Source organism: Sciurus vulgaris, assembly GCF_902686455.1.
Source record: "Sciurus vulgaris genome assembly, chromosome: 14".
Taxonomy (NCBI): Eukaryota; Metazoa; Chordata; class Mammalia; order Rodentia; family Sciuridae; genus Sciurus; species Sciurus vulgaris.
Genome location: NC_136475.1, coordinates 1,573,216 through 1,591,314, shown reverse-complemented (window position 1 = coordinate 1,591,314; position 18,099 = coordinate 1,573,216). Strand labels below are relative to the sequence as shown.

The following is an 18,099-nucleotide window of genomic DNA, read 5'->3' as shown; positions in this document are numbered from 1 at the left end:
CACGTGCGAGGCGCTGGTTTGATCCTCAGCACCACGTTAAAACAAATAAGAATATTGTGTCCTCTCCGCCGTTGTGCTTTGTGGCTCCATCCCAGGGCCGCACATATTCCAGGCTGGCTCCAGCCACTCCAGCTGCGCCCCGGCCCCAGAGGTCCCCGTCCTAACAAAGCAGCAGCTGCAGCAGAGCGGCCTGTTGAGGGGCGTGTGCCCGCTCACCTGTCACCTTGCTCTCACCAGGGATTTCCAGATTGTTCTGAAAGAGCCTAGTGCAAGGATTTCCTGTGTTTATCGGTGTATATTATGTTCCCATTTTTATTCTGAATTTTGGACTTAGAAGTGTTAGCAGACAAGAAGCTGGTCTTGAGCATGTAGGGGTCAGTGTGGGCTGGCCCAGCCTCAACGCTGTCCTCTTCAGCCTGGCCCTGAGTGGTGCCCACTGGTGTAGCTCTAGTGGCTGTGCAGGTCAGAAGCACCCTCTGCAGACCTTGTCCGGAGGACGCTGTGCTTGCTGGCCTCACTGAGCACATAGTGGCGCTGGCGTTGGGCAGTGGCTGGGGCTGGGCCACCCTGGCTGGTGTTCCACCCTGCAGGAAGGCCAGTGTGAGCAAGACTTCTTTCCAGTGAGGGCAGTTGGCAAAGGGCAGGGCCACCAGAGCCATGCCTTGGTGGTCAGAGCCCCTCACCTGCTTCCTCCTTGTCCCAGAGGAGGGGGACCCACCACAGTGGACGGCAGAGCCGGGCTGCAGCCAGGCCTCTTCCTGTCCCAGTGGTGGCCTTGGCACTCTGGGCCCTGGGCAATGCCCCTTCCTGTCTCAGGCAGCCCTTGCCCCAGGGTGCCTGGCCGTCATTGGTAGGGGGGATACTTTAATCTGGCCCCTGTGGCAGAGGCTCCCCCAGCCCCACGTGCACATGACGTCCAGGCTCCAGGGCAGGTGGGCTCCTGCTCCTGGAGGAGGGTGGCCCTTGCTGTGTGACCTCAGCGGCAGCCCTCGCCTGGCCACAGGCCCCATGTTCTCAGAGTGAGCCATGAAATGCACGAAGGACCATGCTGGGCAGGGAAGGCTGCCAGGTGGGCCCAGCTTGCTCTCAAGGTCGCTGACCCACTCTCCATCCCATACTACTTCTGACTTGGGACAGGCTGGTGAGGGGGAGGAGGGACCTCAGCGGGTGGACTCAGCTAGCCACGGTGATCCCGGCTCTGAGGGGCAGCAGCTTGCGGAGCAAAGCTGACCTCCAGTTGGGACCCTGTGTCTGCACCTGAACACATCAGGTCCTGAGGGCCCTGGCTCAGGGCAAAGTGTGAGGGCTCTGAGAGGAGGGGTGGCCAGCCTGAGGGGCCCGTCCTGGTGGGGCCTGCCCCGGACAGCGCCCGCCCTTCCCCCTCCCACTCAGGCCAACTTACCTGGAGGCTGCGTCTCCTCAGAAGTGGGGGCTTTGGAGACACTGGAGGGGGCTGAACGTGGTGGCACACAGCCCCAGGGCCTGCAGCAGGGACAGGATTGGACCTCAGGGCACCACTCCTGGCTCCAGGGCACGGGGGCCCCTAGAAGGCAGCGCTGCCCCTGCCTCCTAGTGTCCCTGCTGGTGACTAGTAGACCAGGCCACTCCCCAAGCCACCTGCCTGCAGGACCCCCTGGGACCCCCACCTCGCCACTGGGCGAGTGAACACAGCCCACCCCACAAGTGGCCTCAGCCATGCTGGGGCCGCCCTGCCCCGACTGCCTTCTCAGCCTCTTGGAGACCAAGGCTGTTCGCCTGAGAACATGGAGCCTCATCCTGGCGGCACACCAGCTGCCCGGCAGGAGCGTGGGGGCCCTGGGGGCTCAGGCTGCAGGAACTCCGGGCCAGTGCAGAGGCAGATACCTGGCAGGCAGCACGGGCATCCCAGCCCCGGGGCACCAGGGCTAGCAGCTGCGGCACGTGCTGCTCCACAAACTGTTCACACTGGGGACAGACAGACAGCGGGGTCACCAGGCCTGTGGCGCCCTCTGGCCCTAGCACAGGCCCCGGCTCCACTCCGGCCTCCCAGCAGCTCTGACTGGTACGGCAGAGCAGGGCTGAGAGCAGGCACTGAAGGGTTTCTGCAGGGAAGCTGTGCACCCAGGCCAGTGGCTCAGGACAGTGCCCCACTTTGAAGAGCCCCAGCTGAGCTGCCCCAGGGAAGCATGGCAAGGCCAGGACCCTGAAGTGGCGGGGTCCTCTGCCAGCTCCATTCTTGCCTGGCTCATCTGGAATCTACCAGGCCCTGGCAAATGCTGCCCACTGCCAGGGGTATCCTGAGCACCATGTGGCAGGGCTGGGCCTCCCCAGCAGCCAGCACTCCCTGGGGCAGGGCTGAGGGAGGGCAGCACGGGCCTCTCTCGTCAAGGCCCTCCTGGGCCTAACAGGACTTGCCTGGCACTTAGCCCAGGCAGGGGGCCTGCTGGTCCTCGGAGTCACGGCCTTGTTTTCCAGAGAAGACTCCTGACCCTCAGCAGCTCTGGTCTGAGCCGTCTGTTGTTTTCAACCCACGTCCCGTCTGCCTGGCTGGGTTCCAGTCCTGCCTGTCCTGTCTTTGGCTGCCAAGCTTTCTGGGCTCAGCTGTCCAAGGTGGACAGGCCCTGGGTCCCACATCCCTGGAAGTCTGCTCTGCTGTGCCCTGCACCAGCCGGCACCTCCTACCTTCTCTCTGTCCAGCCAGTAACTGAGGCAGGCCTGGAGCATGGCCTGTGGCCTGGTCTGCTCGCTGCTGTTCTGGGCCTGGGAGGTCACCGACACGCAGAGCTGACACTGGGAGTCTGGGGGCAGCCATTCCTCTGGCAGGGAGCCCAGCGTGGGGAGGGCTGGAGAGAGCCGTCAGGTCTGCTGCAGAAGTGCCCGCTCCTGCCCTGCCTGCACCAGGGTGACGGGGAGCCATGCGGAGTGGGCAGAGGGCGGGGCGGGCAGCAGCAGGCTCACCTGGGCCAGCGCCTTCCTCTCCAGAGCACCGGAGGACCAGGCCACAGACCAACTGGGGCAGCATGCGGCCCAGCAGCGCATCCAGCAGGAGGATGGTGTACTGCTTGGCGAGGCATTGGCAGATGCCGCCCACCACCAGGGGCACCACGTGGCACACCTGGGCCACAGCCACGGCCAGCACGCCCTGGGGCAGGCCAAGGGCGGGCAGTGTGGGCCTTCCTGGTGCCAGGGGGCCTTCCTGCACGTGTCCTGCCTCCAGGGAGCGACTGCAGGTGCGGACGCGAGGGGCGGGGCGGGGTGCACGGGGGCAGGGGTGAGAGCAGCCACCAGCAGCCGTCCACTCACTGGACGGGGTGTGGCTCGCCAGAGGGGAGACATGGCCAGGGTTGCTGCCTGGCCAGCTGGGAGCGGACGCCACGCCTTCTCTCTCACCTTCCCCACAGGGACCCCTGGATGGCAGATGACCCTACATTTGGCCAGCCTGCCCCTCAGGAGCTCCGGAGGAGACCAGCTGCTCCCAGCGGGCATGCTCGTCCCTCCTGTGCACAGACTGGGCAGGCCAGCCCCTGAGGGTCAGGAAGGTGTGGCAGTCCTGTGGTCACCTGTCAGCTGCAAGCCCGCCTGCTCCTGACCACCACGCCAGTGAGCCAGCTGTCCTGCTGTCACAGCCAGGCAGCGCACTGGCCGGGGCCTTCCTCCCTCCTGACTGGACACCAACAGCAGGAGCGAGATGCTCTCCTGCCCCACACGCGGCCTTGGTGCTGGCCACTGGGAACAGAGCCAGCTGCCTTCCTTCTCCAGGGTTTCCTTCAGGAGTCCTGGGGTCAAACCCAGGGCCCCCCATGCTGGGCTCCTGCATGAAGCCAAGCCCCAGCCCCAAAGGCTTTCCTTCTTGACTTGGCCTAACGGGGTCTAGTTGGACCATGCCCAGTTTGTTCTCCAGCCCTGCAGCCAAGCCTGGGGACAACAGGAAGCTTGTCCATTGCTGTGATTCCTCAGTGACCAGAGAGCCTGCAGGATCCCATTTGTGAGGGGCTTGTGGAGCCAGAGGGCAGAGGCCTCTGCAGATCTGGAAGATTCCGGGCTGGACATGGCAGGAGGGGAGCCTCTCTGGGAATTCTGTGGTGAGGCTGCTGCGTCCTCTACAGACAGCTGGGCCCTCTGCGGTCAGATGAGCCGCTGGATGAGGCCAGCCTCATCCTGCTCTCACAATGCCTGCCTGGCAAGGTGCTGGGCACACGGGGCCAGAGCCTGGGCTCCCACCTCCCCCAGCCGCTGCTGAGCCCTGGGGGCCGAGATGGGCCCCTCGCGAGGCCCAGGCGCCTCACCTTGGGGATCATGGCTTGCACCCGCTTCATCAGAGTCCTGCAGAGCCAGCAGAAGGGCAGTGGGATGGGGAAGCGCTGCTGGGAAAGCCCCTGGGGAGAACCGGGCGGTGGACTGGGGGTGGGCGCTGCCCTCCTGGCCCTGCGCTCCTGCTGCCCAGCGCTCCCGCTCCCGCTCCTGCCCTCCGGGCTCGCCCACCTAGAGCAGCCCTGTGTTCCTGGTGGCGCCCTCCAGGTCCAAGTGCGCTGGGTCAGGCCCGCTGCCCTGCTAGCCTCCCTCACCTGTGTGTGAGGCCCAGGCCTGTCCCGGAGGGCCCCTGCCAGCATGGGGAGGGCCAGCCTGTCTGGCAGAGGGTCCAGCAGAGAGTCAGGCGGAGGCTCTGGCATCTCAGGCGCCTGCTGGGGCTGCTTGCGCTGGCACAGGCCCAGGTGCTGGCAGATGGCCTTTGGGGTCTAGGGCACAGTGTGGGCGAGGGGCTGTTAGGCCAGGAGGGCACCCCTGCCACTCAGGCTGGCCCCAGGCTTGAGGTGAGAGCCACGCCCTCTGGGCTTGGCATGCTGGGGAGCGGGGTGCGTGGGGCTGGCTGGGACCCCCTGCGAGTGAGCGTGAGCGCGTGAGGGCAGCCTGGCGCCTGTGTCTGCAGGTGTGCAGGCCACTGTGCAGCAGAGCAGGGGGACGCCCTCCACCCGCCTGGCCGAGGCACCTGGTCTCCGGGGCCTGTGTTTGCCGGGTGTGCATGTGGGATCTGGGTTCTGTGTGGCCTGGGTGCTGCCTGTGCGTGTGTGTGTGTCTGGCTGGGGTGTGGCGGGGCTCCGTGTGTCTGTCTGTCTATCTAGGGTGCCGTGGGGCCGTTGGAGTCAGCCAGGGTGCTCTGGTTGAGTGACTGGCTGAGGTGGCCCAGGGGCCATGGCACAGCAGGAGGGTGGGGGTCTGGGTGCTCACGATCTGGCTCTGGAAGTAGTCGATGACCAGGGGGAAGTAGGCATCCAGGACTTGGCGGCACTGGGGCACGAGCAGCTTCAAGGGGAGGAGGGCACACTCACGCTCCAGGAACTTCCGAAGGGTGTTCTGCGAGAAGGGACAGGAAGGTCGACTGGCTTGCACCCCTGGACACATGGCCACCTCCAGGGCAGACTGACCCCACTTCTCCCAGGGCACTGGGATGGAGCGTGCCAAGGAGTGAAGCAGCTGGGCACGTGGAGGGCCTCTCTCCACCCAGGAAAGGCCATCTCTGGCCGTGGCCACGCTCCGTGCCATGGCTCGGGCCTGGCCAGGGGGAGCTTGGCCTCACCCTCAGCCTGGAAAGCCTCTGAGCTGCCTGTCATCTCACATTCCTCCAGGATCTGGGCCTCGTCACCTGGAAAAGGTTCTCCTTGGTCATCTTTGTGAGGATGTTGACGATGTCCTCACACTCTTGGCACAGGTCATCCTGGGGAGGAGTCCCAAGGTGGGCACGGGAGTGGGCCTGTGCTCCTGGACCCACTGAGTGAGGCTCAGGCAGCTTCCCGTTACCCATGCACCCGTCCTACCCAGTCCCACCCATCAGGTCCATCATCCGTCTGTCCATCTATCCATCCACTCGCCCATCCCCTCTGTCCACCCGTCTTCCCACCCGCCCCAGCCACCCTCTGCACCCCAGTCTTGGTCATCCTCCCCATTTCGTCTCATCCCACCCCTCACATCCCATCACCTCTTGGGGCTCCAGTTCCCGCAAGTCCACCCGGCCCCTCTCGAGGACCCCAGCACCCTGTGGGTGGCACTCACGGCTCCCGCGTGCCCCCAGACTTCCTGCAGGCAGTGTCCCAGGGCCTCGCACTGCAGGGCTTGCTCCAGGCTTTGACACCAGAACGTGGGGCCCTGGGCACAGGCCAGGGACGAGGCGGTCCAGGCGGTCGCAGCTGAGGCCAGAGCAACCGTGGTCAGGACCCAGGGTCCACTGGCCCCGGAATTCGCCCACTTTCTCACACTCGATTTTGCTGGACTCCATGGCCAATAGGCATGTCAGACTTCTCTGTTCCCCAGCTGTAGCACCACCAGCTGTGACCTGGGCACAGCCTGGGGCTGCCTGGGCCTCAGCTGACTGACCTGTCTTTAAGTGGGGATCATGGACGGACCTGGATGCCAGGGCTCAGGGCACTGTAGGGGCCTCTGAGAGGAAGGCAGGGGACTTACCAGCGCTGGGGTCACAGAGTGTGGGCAGCAGCAGCCACAGCAGCAGGCGTGGCTTGGCCATGGCCCCTGCGACTGGGCACCCTGCTCGGGCCAGCTCTTATAGCTGGGGAGAGGGTTGGGGCAGGCCTGGGGGCACAGCGAGGCACCCTAGAGAGCCCTCCAGGCCTGATCAGCCTCTTCCCAGCAGGACACGCCTGCTGCCCGCCCCCCCCCCCCATGGCCAGTGGCTGCTCCCTTTGCCCCCAGCCCAGACGCAGCCCCCTCCAGACAGGGGCCTTCGAGCCTCCCACCTGGCCCGCCTCCCTGGACTGTGGTGGGAGCTGAGGCAGGGTCGGAGAGGCCAGGGTGGTCCCCCTCCCAGTCCCACCTGGCCTCCTCTGCTCTTGAGCAACGTTCTCAAGAGCTTCCTGCCTGGCTCTTGATCCAGGGTAAGTGCGGAAGGAAGGCACGTTGTGGGGCCACCTCCCCTCTCCCCTCCTTCCCTCTGCCCTAGAACCGCTCCCCCTTTCTGTGCACAGGTGGTTGGCGTCGGGCAGAGGAGCGTTTCCATGAGGCCAGAGAAAGGAGGCCGAGTCTGAGATGGGCCTAGGCTGTGGCGCGGGCCCCGAAAGCCCTCAGACAAGGCTGTCCCTGGGCCCCTCCAGGCTGGGGGCTGGGCACTGCTGCGGGGCAGGGGAAACTGTCCTCTGAGGCTGCAGGTCGCTCCTGCTGGGTCCCACCAGGCAGGGCACACTGGAGAGAAAGCCCAGAGCCTGATGTGGACAGGAGACCTGCAGGGCAGGGGGCACCACCTGAGTGCTGCTGGGCCCTCCCTGGACGAGGGAGCCCCCGCCCTGACCACTTCGGCCCCCTCCCAGTGCTGCTGGGCCCTCCCTGGATGAGGGAGCCCCCCGCCCTGACCTCGGCCCCCTCCCAGTGCTGCTGGCCACTCCATGGCAGAGGGAGCCCCCCGCCCTGACCTCGGCCCCCTCCCAGTGCTGCTGGCCACTCCGTGGCAGAGGGAGCTGGAAGTCCAGGGTGCTCGGGTGGTAGGGCGAGGCAGGAGCAGCGTGATGAGGGCTGGGCTCCAGGTGGTACAGTGACACTCCAGGTCACTTGAGGGTCCTGCGGTGTCTGTTGGTCCTGAGTCCATGTCACATGACATACAGTTGCCACCACAGGAAGTCAGCCAGCGTGTGGGATTCATGACCCAAGGCCGGGAACCTGGGGCTTCAACGTGCCTGTACCGGGGCCTGTGATCCCTGGGTGGGTTGGGGTGGGGTGGACAGCAGCTCTTAGAGAGACCCTGGCCCAGCCCCTCGCACAGACTCAAGATAAACAAAATCCAACATGGAACCAAGTGGGCAGAGCCATGTCGGGACAGGTGGTGATCCTGCCGCTTCCACCCGCTCTGTGCGAGGCTGCCTTCTGAGGAGGCGCCAAGCCAGTTGTGGACGGGCTGCCCGCCTGCTGGCTGTGCCAGGCTCCCGCGCACAGGTGCACCCTCACGCCGCCGTCCCCGCAGTGCAGGCCGGCTGGGGGCCTGTGCACAGATCTGTCTCCAGGCGGCCTTCAGCCTATTTCTTACTGCAAATGAGAAAAGAAACAGTGAAGCAAAGACGTCAAGGGAAAGAGAAGAAAGGCTGGGGCCCTGCGGGTGTGAGGGGTCTGGGGGCGCCCGCTGGGTGTGGGTGGGTGTGAGCGGTCGGGAGGGCCTGCTGGGGTGTGGACGCAGATCCTGTTTTGGGGGCAACGCGAGGCTCCCAGGGGCGGTTGAGACAAGCGCAGGGAAGTGCTGATGCCGGTCCCCCCAGAGTCTCTCTTGCACCATCACCAGGTGTCAGGCCGCCCTTCCCTGAGGACCTGGGCCCTGGCCCTCGCTCAGCACGCTCCCGCCCTGGAGTTTGTGTGAGTGTTGTCTCCGGAGCAGCCCGGGGAAGTCCAAGGCAAACGCCAACCCAGGGCCCCAGGAGAGCCCTCCTGAGCGCAGGCTTGTCCTCGGGTCTGTCTTGAGGACTTCTCTAGAGGATGGGAGGGAGGCAGGCCCAGCAAGAAAGTCCGTTTATGAAGGACTCCTGCTCATTCAGCCAGTGATTAAAATGAGCTGGGAGTTGGGAGAACAGTGGTCACTGCCCTGGTGAAACACATCTATGGGGAGCCAGGAGTGGTGGCCACACCAGTTGTCCCAACCACTCTGGAGGCTGAGGCACGAGGATTGCAAGTTCAAGGCCAGCTTCAGCAACTCAAGTGAGGCCCTGTCTCAAAATAAGAAATGAAACGGGCTGGGGTTCGACTCCCAGTACGCAGACCTCAGAGACACAAAAGCAAAACCGAACAGAAGCCTCCAGGGTGGGGTAGCTGGAGGTCTGAGCAGCCGGAGTGAGCACCGCCCAGGCCTGGCAAGGACAAAGCCTTCAGGGACGGGGCCGCTGAGCAGGGCTTGGAGACACAGGTGCCAAGTGGCCTGGTGGGACAGGGGACGCGCTCCAGGCCAGGGGCCCTCTCCAGTGAGGGCCTGGCGGAAAGGCTTGGGACTGGCTGGGAGGTGTTGTCCCCGGGCTGGGGGAGGCAGCTGGAGCCCACTCACAGCAGCAGGTCCCGATGGCTGCTGCTGGCAGGGGACAGTCAGCCCTGCCCTCTGGTGCCTGCCAACCTCTGAGCAGCCCATGGGCCCCGAGACCCTCTTGCGAGTCTCCCCAAGCTCAGCTGGCTCTCTGTGGACCAGCTGGCTGGGTGGTTTGACCCTCCCTGCACACCCACTGCCCACGTTCACCCGTGGGACCACGTCCCCAGGAGTGTGTGGAAGGGACCTTATCTGGAAGTGAGGCTTTGCAGATGTAACCAGCTCATGAGGTGGTCAGGGGGCCCTGATCCAAGGCCCAGTGTCCCAAAAGAAGGAAATCGGATGAGTGGCAGGTGACAATGACAGGGAGACTCGGGGACAGGACCACAGCTGAGGAGCACAAGGACGGCAGCAGCAGACCTGGCCCAGGCAAGAAGAAAGGGGCTCCTCAGAGCTGCCCGCCTGGTTTCCGACTCGTGGACCCCAGTGGTGATGAAGATCCTCCTGTGGCTGGGAGCCAGCCAGGGTGCTTTGTTGGGCAGCCCAAGGGGGTCCCCCGAGGACCCCAGCTCAGCCTACCACGTTCTCTCTCCACCAGGACCCAGCCCAGCCCCACCACGTCCTCCTGCTGCACCAGGACCCCAGCCCAGCCCTGCCACATTTCTTGCTCCACCAGCCTTGACATGAGTCCAGCCTTGCCGACCCACATGGAGCCGCGCGGGCAGCAGGCCCAGCTGGGGGTCTGTGCTGCGTGTTCTGTGATCTCAGTTAAAGCCCAGGAGGATCAGTGCAGAGCAGGCTTTGGAGAGAGTGGCCCAAGGGTGACGTGGCCTCAGTGCCCAGACGTCCTCTCCCAATGCTGGTCAGGTGCCACTGCCCTCAGGCCCTGGCGAAGGCTCGGCTCATCCCTGCAGGGACCATCCTCTCTCCCACTCTAGCTGGGTGCTCCTTGCAGGCAGCCAGCACCTGCTCCCTTCCTCGCCGACTTTCAGGCTGCCGCCAGCTGATTTTGCTGACAGAGCCCACGTTTTGCTCAGGATCTGGCTCTACAGGGAGCTGACCTGTGCTCAGACCAGAGAGGCCCAGGATTAGACCAAGCCATTGCCCTTTGCCGGTAAATGCTTTGCACTCTGGACCCTGCCAACCAGCTCTGCTGGAGGCAGCAGAGTGGGGACATGCTGGGAAACGTTTCCCTTCAGGTGGGAAGAAACGACTTTCTCCTCCTTTGTGACATCCCGTTTGAACGTGTGATGTTGGAGGCACTGCAGCCATTTTACCCCAAGAGGGTGAAACAGGTGAAGCACAGAGAAGCAACTCAGACCCTGATGTGATCAAGCCGCTGATCCAACTGACGGACCCCAAGCCCTTCTTGCTCTGCTCGTGCAATTTCCAGGCAGATTTCTGTTATATGCAGCCCACATCATCTGACCAATGTCAGAAGGAAGGAAGGGCATACAGAGGAATGCAGGAAGGAGAGGGAAGAAGGAAGGAAAGGGAAAAGAAAAGGAGAGTGGGAGCCTGTTCTTTTCATCCTGTGTACGTGGGTTCTATTCCCTGTCCCCCGGGGGCGCCCAGCCCCTGCTGCCTGCCCTCAGGAGAACCCAGCCTGGCGGGGTGGGCTTGGGGGTGGGGCGGGTGGCACACTGGGCTATCAGTGCCTTCGTTCCTTACAGGTGTCACCCAAGAGAACACCTGCCACTCCACGCAGCTCGGGACCAAGTCCCTTCTGGGTTAGTCCCCAGCTTCTGCGCGGCCAGCAGCAAGAGCAGGTGGAGACAAGCCGCACTTGGGAACCTGCGGTCTGAGGTGCAGCCGCCTTCTCCTGCCGGCCCCCCAGGCCCCTCCCTGAGCCTTTTCCCGTGCACGTCTTCACGGGGCCTCCTGCTGCACCACGCCACCACCCTCGTGGCTCCAGAGAGTTCTCTGGCTATGGGCTGGCCCTTCCGTGGGCCAGTGTCAGCAGCCGCACCACCGGTGGTGTCTGCTCGTGGTGCTTCCATTTCGTGCTGTCTCTTGGTGGCTCCCCGAGGACCCTGTGACCAGGGCAGGGACGGACGGTCCTACTCAACGGCGCCCTCAGACCAGTCTCCCTCTGACCCTCAGCCCTGCTGGCACCGGCCTGGTGGTGTTGCACCAGCTGTGCTGGAGACGGACCCCAGGGATGACCTGGTCCAGGACAACCCTGGCCCACCTTGCCGCTGCTGACCTCAGGGCCGTGGCTGAGCTGCCACAGGGCCAGGCTGAGTAGGTGGCGGAGCTGGCTTGTGTCAGTGCACGGGATTGGGGCGACCAGGGCCGGCTGCACCCTGGCCTCTCTGAGGCTCCCTTTCATGAAGAAGTGAGAGGCATTACTGCCGTTCCAGGGTCGGGAGGAGCGAGAGCCAAGCCTGCTCTGCCCCAGCTTCGTCCCGGCCCCAAACGCTGCGGGTTTTATGAAGCCGGGCCTCAAGGGCCTGCCGGGAATTCTGTGGCAAGGCAGGAGGCAGGCCCGGTGCCCCACCGCGCAGAGGAGTCCCAGGATGGCCTTGGGAAGCCCTCGTGCGGTCACGGGCTGAGCCACGCGGCTTCCAGAGACACTGAGTTTTTATTGTGGGGGCGTAGCTCAGTGGTAGAGTGCTTGCCGGGTCCCTGCGAGGCCCTGGCCTCCATCCCCAGCGAGAGCAGAATGGAACCCACGTAACACGGAAGGCGCCGCCTTGACCCTCTTCGAGTGAGTGCTGCAGCTTCCGTACGCTCACGGCCTGAGAGCCAGAGCTCTGGACTCTCTCCTTGCAAAACGGAATCTCTCTCCTTTCCTCCGGCTCCCCAGCTGCAGGCGACCGGTCTTCATCTGTCAGTTTGTTGGTCTTCTTTGCTGGGGTGCTGGACGGAACCCGGGCTCTCACCGCATGCCAGGCAGGTGATCTGCGCTGAGCCACACCTCAGCCCAAGGCTGTGTCCTTTGTAATGTTTTGTTTTGTTTACCTGGTGAACGCCGTTAACTGGTTTTTGGATGTGAGCACACCCCGCGTCCCTGGGTCAGTCCCCCTCGGTGGGGGCATCGACCCTTCCTACCCGCTGCCTTGTTCAGGCTGCTACGACTTCGGCATCCGTGCTCGTGAGAGGCGTCGCTCAGCTTCCTCCGGACCCTCTCATCGGCTTTGGCACCAGGGCATCCTACCAGTGTTTTAGAAGAGCTTGTGCAACCTTGGTGTTGATTCTTCTGGTCCCAAAGAGCCAGCTTTCAGTTTCACCGCTTTTTTCTCAGATTTTGCTTTCTATTCTTCATTTCTTCGATCTTTGCTCTACCTTTTTTATTTCCATCCTTCTGCTTTAGGTTTAACTTGTTCTTCTTTTCCCAGTGTCTTAAAGTAAAAATTCAGGTTCCCAAGAGGAAGAGTTGAGATCTTCTTCAGTGTAGGCATTGAGAGCTATAAATGTGCCTCTAGGCAGCTTTGGCTGCACCCTGTAAGTTTTGGTATGGGATGCCTTCATTTCTATTTGCCTCAAAAGCATTTTCTAATCACCCTTTTCATTTTTTGCTTAGTGTTCAGGAGTGAGCTATTTTGTTTCCACATGTTTGGGGGCTTCCAATTTGTTCCTGTTACCGATTTCTAGTTTTATTCTATTATGTTATTTCTGTCCTTGTCAGTTCATCAGGACTTGTTTTAGGGTGAATGCAGTCTCCCAAGGAGCCTGCTATCCATAGGAGCCAGCTCTTCATGTCACTGGGCTCCCTTGCAAACAGTGAGTTGCTTTTCTTTTGCTGCTTTCAGGCTTTTCTTTGGGTCTTTGGCTTTTAGCATTTTGCCCTGACATGTCTATCTGTGGGTCTTCTTTCAGCCTTCCTAGCTGGAATTCATTGAGCTTCCTGGGTGTGTAGGTTGTTTTTCACAAAATCTGGGAAGTTTTCCTTATTTGTTTTTCTCTCTGCTGTTTCCTCCTTTCCACTGGCATGTCTGTTTGGCGCACTCTGGAGGCTGTGTGGTTCTCTGAGGTTCTGTTCAGTTCTCTCCATTTTATTTTCTCTATTATTTGGGACACATAATCTACAGTTTGATAATTCTTTCTTTTGTTCATATTTACTGTTGGGGGCTCAGTGGTGCACACACCTGTAATCCCATCAACTCAGGAGGCTGAGGCAGGAGGAGCACAGTTTGAGGCCAGCCTCAGCAACTTAGGGAGGCCTTGGTCTCAAAATAAAAAATTAAAAGGGTTGGGATGTGGCTCAGTGGTTAAGTGCCCCTAGGTTCAATCCCTAGTATCAAAAAAAGAAAAAAGTGATCAGATCTACTGTTGTGCTTCTCCGTGATTTAATTTTTTTTTTTTTTTTTTTTTTGGTTCTTGAGATTGAACCCAGGGTCTCTATCACTGAGTTGCATCCCTAGCCCTTTTCATCATCATTTTTATTATTACTATCATTACTATTATTGTTATTTTGAGACAGGGTCTTGCTAAGTTGCCTGGGCTGCCTCACTCTCCATCCTCCTGCTTCAGCCTCCTGAGTTGATGGGATCCCAGGTGTGGGCCACTCTGCCCGGCTCTGGTGAACTTTTCTGTTCAGCGATCATACTTCTCAATTCCAGACTTTCCATCTGCCTCCTTCCCGTTTGAGGATCGTCCTCATGCCTTCCTTGGCCTCTCCTTCAGTCTCCATTGTTTGGGTGTGTCTGTGGAGGCCGTCAAATCTGATGACACCCGGCTGCTTCCGCAGCTTGAGTTCCGAGCCGCCCTGCCACACCCCGCAGACCCTCGCTGCTCTGCGCTGGACTGCTTGCCGTGGCTGGCTGCCCGCCGGCCCAGTGCTGGCTGCCCTGCAGCACCCAGGTGCCTACGAGAGCTCTGGGTTCTCTTCTCCCCCAGCAACCCCGGGGCTTAGCAGGCTTTGTGGTGGGAGCCACAGCCCTAGGTGGGGCTGGAGGACTTCCGGGGGCCTCTTCACAGCTCTTTGGCCCCATTTTTTTCCAGCAAACTCGCGGCCAACAGCGTAGTCCCCATCTCCAACGAACCTGTGGACCCGGAGGCCGAAGGACGTCCCTGGGGCCTAGGAATCGTAATCCTACAGACCTAGACCCCTTCGCCTCTGTGTGGGTGGGAGGCCGGGAGCTGGGGGCTCTTGACGGGGCAGGAAGAGTTCTTCCAGGGGCTGGGGCTTCCGTAGGAGCTGAGGACAAGTGGCCGCCGGCAGAAGAGGAAGGAGCGGGCGTGACGCTTGGTAAAAGTGGGTCTGGCCCAGCACTGGTACGACCTGGTCTAGGGCCGTAGGGAGCAGGAGCGGGGTGACAGTCGGCAGCGAAGCCCTGCCCAGGCCTCTGGTGTCCACTGAGAAGCCCTTCGGTGCCGCCTCCACCCACGCGTTCCACCTTCGAGTCTGTCGGGCTCCTCCCCATGGCTTCCCTGAAACTGTCACGTGCTCGAGAGCAGGCAGTGCTCCTCTCTGCCCGGTGGCCCCACTGCAGAGCTGAGTGCCAGCACAGGGGTGTGGCAGCCTGGTCTCCCCTCTTGTCCCTCCTGAGGGAACCCCACCCCCTGGTCTGGGCCAGGGCCTTCCTGGCCCCTGCCTTCCGGGGTGCCTCAGTTCCACGGTGGGGCTGGAGGGCTGTCCTCTCCTGGAGCTGCCTCGTTGACAGGTAGCTGGGCAAGATGGGCAAGGCCGCCCCTGCAGAAGGACACCCCTGGGCGCTGGGAGAGCCCTGGCCACTGGTGGACCCGCTGGGGGCTCCCCCACCCCTGGCTGTCCAAATACCACAGACTCTTTGCAGTTCTCTGTGAGTTTCAGTCAATATTCTTGAGTAAATATTTCTTCATTTGCTCTCTGCACTTAAGTCAATTGCCAGAGAATGAAAATAGTTGTTTTAAAATGATGTTCAGGCAGGGCGCGGTGGAGCGCTCCGTAATCCCAGCAACGCAGGAGGCTGAGGCAGGAGGATGGCGAGTTTGAGGTCAGCCTGGGCAGCGTGGGGAGACTCTGTCTTGGAATGAAAAGGACTGGGAGTGTGGCTCAGTATAGTGTGCCGGAAGTGGGGCGGACGCTCTCGGGCAGCTGCGGTTCCAGGGCAGGAGAGAGGGCCCTGGCAGGCCAGGCCTTGTGATGTGGGACCTGATTCCAGGGCTGAAGGCCTCACGCACAGTGTCTGATGTCAGTGATGGAGGCTGGGAGGGAGTTACGGACGGCCTCCACAGGTCTGGTGTTTGAATGGGCAGCCTGGCCTCTCCACTTCCAACAATGCTGGCATCCTCCCAAGAATGGAGGGTTGGGGTCCCTGGTCACCTGGGGAGAATAACCTGGGCACCTGTCCCTGAGGAGTGGCAGGACAGAGTGCCGTGCCCATGTGGGGTGTGCGTGGGCGCCAGGCTCCCCCATTGCTCCTGAAGCGCCTCCTCCCCATGCAGGGCCCGCTGTGCCAATGGTGCAGCTCCCCACGGCCTTACCCAGGTTACCAGCCGGCCGTGGCTGGGCCGCCAGGGCATATGGACTTTTCTTTAGTCGAAGCATTTTGGGACATTCGTCCTCCAGATGACCAGGGTCGGGCTGGTCTCTGGGACCCCTGGGCGGTTTCCCTGGAGGGGAAAGGAGGTTCTTTCTCAGGACCAGCTGGCTTCCCAGCCCGCCTCCCTGAGGGCCAGCAACAGTCCTGACCCAGGCTAACTTCAGACAAGGAAAGCGGCCATGGCCACACTGCCCTGGGGTGGAGGGACCTGTGGTGCAGATGGGTGTGACCCCTGGGATGCCAAAGCCAAATTCCCAGGAAAGAAGCCCAACTCGCCAGCCTTTGACCCCAAGCCTGACTGGTTGCTGGGGGACTCGGCAGGGATGGGGGGAGCCGGGAGCAGGAGGGAGCTCGAGGACTGTGGTTTAGGAGCGGGAGGATGCTGGGGCTTCTACACGGCGGCTCCCGGTAAAGCCCCCCAGGGAGCGAGGGCGATGGGGGCGGCGCGTGGTGCTTCCAGCTAGGAGCACGTTTCGCCGGCAGGATTCTGGAGCTGGGGGTTTGCTTGCAAGACTGTAGCTGAGGGCCAGGGAGCCGCCGGCGGATTTCCAGAATGCCGCGGTGGCCATGCCAGCCGGGTCCTGTCCTCTCCTGTGGCTCATGGGGGCAGGGCTGGTGAGGCCACACGGCCGCCTGTCCACCAAGTCTTATTCCCTGGCTGGATTGGCAGACACCGCTGTGGGCCTTCCTCCTCCTGCCCCTTCCGAGCAGTGCGGACTGGGCCTGCCTCCACCTCTGAGGACCGGGACTCCTGCTTCTCAGCCGTGGGTGGTCAGTGTGCACTGGGGTCCGGGTCCTGCCCCGGCCCAGGGCCAGGCAGGGGGTCCGGAGCTTGAAGAGCTGGCGGTTCCGCCCCAGCGCCTCTCCCTGCTCCTAGTCCAGGAAGTCCCGTCCAGCTTGCGCCCCTCCCAGCCAGGGATGATCTTCCAAGGCCCGGGCCGCGCCTCCTGGGCTCCACCCTCAGGCTCTGGCCTCTCGCAGGTGACCATGTGGTTGGGTCTGCCTCGGCCGCGTCTGCCCTGCAGGGCACTGACTGTGCTCTGGCCAGGACCCTGAGAGTCAGTGGGAGAGCTCCTTAGGTGGTGCTCACCTGCGTGAGGCACCAGAAGCCTCTGGAGGTCCTTAAAGATGGAGGATGTGCGTGGGTCACAGGCGAAGACCACGCCATTTTCTACTGGGAACGTGGTCGTCTGGGGATCTGGGTCTTTACAGGTGTCCTAGACCTGGTCCCCAAGGGTATCAAGGGACAATGGCATATATCTCCTGACAGTGTCCTTTGAGAGCCACTGGACGTCAGGGCTCCTGGTACTCTGAACTTGTTAGCCCCCTGCCCGATCTTGGTCTCTGAGTATCTTTCTCTACCAGGCAGCCGAGTTCTTGAGGCACATGGCTGATTCTCTGCTAGTGACAGGAAAGGAAAAGTGAGCTGGGAAGACTTGGCAGTGTCAGAGAAGTCACTCAAAAACCAGGGGACACGACCAGAGGACACAGGAGCCACACCGAAGGGCTCCCGATGCTCAGGTCTGAGACAGTGTGAGCAACAGGATCAATAACCCCCGTCATGGATTGCCACCCACAGAATTGGGGACAGAGTCACCACTTCACAGCAGTAAAAATGATTGAACAAGGAATCGAGGAGGGAGGGAAGCTCCTCTTTCCTTTGAAGCCCAGATGACACACATGGAAGGCTCGACGGAAACACGAGATCCAGCCCATGGCCGGCATGGGGTGGAAGTATGAGAAACAGATTCTGCAGCTCCCTCCTCTCCATGCTCCCTGACCACAGAGGGAGCAGTCACAGCTCGGGGTCCAGCCAGTCACGCCATCTCTTCCAATGACCAGGAGCAGGTGGGCAGCCTCCCACCCACGGCCACATCGTGACCCCAGGACCCTTCGTCATGGAGCCCGAGGACGAGGAAACCATGCTGGTGGCGGAGGCTCAGACCATGGGACAGCACAACGTGGGGTCCCAGAATAGGTCTCACGGAACATAGAATCCCAGACAAAATATTTAATCTTGAAAATAAAGTCCACCAAACTGAGAAGATGGTAAGAAATCATGAACAGAACCTCCAAGAATTATGGAATTTCATAAAACGACCAAATTTAAGAATTATCGGAATTGAGGAAGGCATAGAGATACAAACCAAAGGAATGAACAACCTGTTCAAAGAAATAATATCAGAAAATTTCTCAAACCTGAAACATGAAATGGAAAATCAAATACAGGAGGCTTACAGAACATCAGGTGCACAAAATTACAAATGAAAAATATCTCACATATAAAATAAAGATAGGATTTTAAAGGCAGCAAGAGAAAAGCATCAAATTACATATAAAGGGAAACCAATACGGATATCAGCAGATTTCTCAGCCCAGACCCTTCAGATTTGAGGACAAAATAAAAGGCTTCCATGATCAACAAAACCTGAAAGAATTTACAAATAGAAAGCCTGCACTACAGAACATTCTTTAGCACACCGCTGTCACCACTGGACAGACCTTCCAAAACAAAAACTGAACAAATAAGCAATAGAACTCAATAACACTATCAATAACTTAGACTTAACACACACATATAGAATATTCCATCCATCAACGAGTGAATACACTCTCTTCTCAGCAGCACACGGATCCTTCTATAAAACAGTT

At 61.0% G+C, this 18,099-nt stretch overlaps 1 protein-coding gene across 2 annotated transcripts; it reads right to left on the bottom strand.

The window, feature by feature from the left end:
* Window positions 1–275: 275 nt before the first annotated feature.
* SFTPB (surfactant protein B) lies at window positions 276–6,586 on the bottom strand. Of its 2 annotated transcripts, none has more exons than XM_079110969.1 (11): window positions 6,436–6,586; window positions 6,028–6,161; window positions 5,621–5,692; window positions 5,206–5,331; window positions 4,545–4,715; window positions 4,266–4,355; window positions 2,938–3,121; window positions 2,662–2,822; window positions 1,864–1,944; window positions 1,403–1,482; window positions 276–584 (listed from the first exon to the last, which is right to left on the bottom strand). In XM_079110969.1, the coding sequence occupies exons 1-10, from the start codon at window positions 6,494–6,496 to the stop codon at window positions 1,420–1,422; spliced, it is 1,143 nt and encodes a 380-aa protein (XP_078967095.1). In that variant the 5' UTR covers window positions 6,497–6,586; the 3' UTR covers window positions 276–584; window positions 1,403–1,419. The 2 variants fall into 2 exon arrangements, with proteins under 2 accessions (XP_078967095.1, XP_078967096.1); XM_079110970.1 differs by having other exon boundaries at window positions 2,938–3,037.
* Window positions 6,587–18,099: the final 11,513 nt, after the last annotated feature.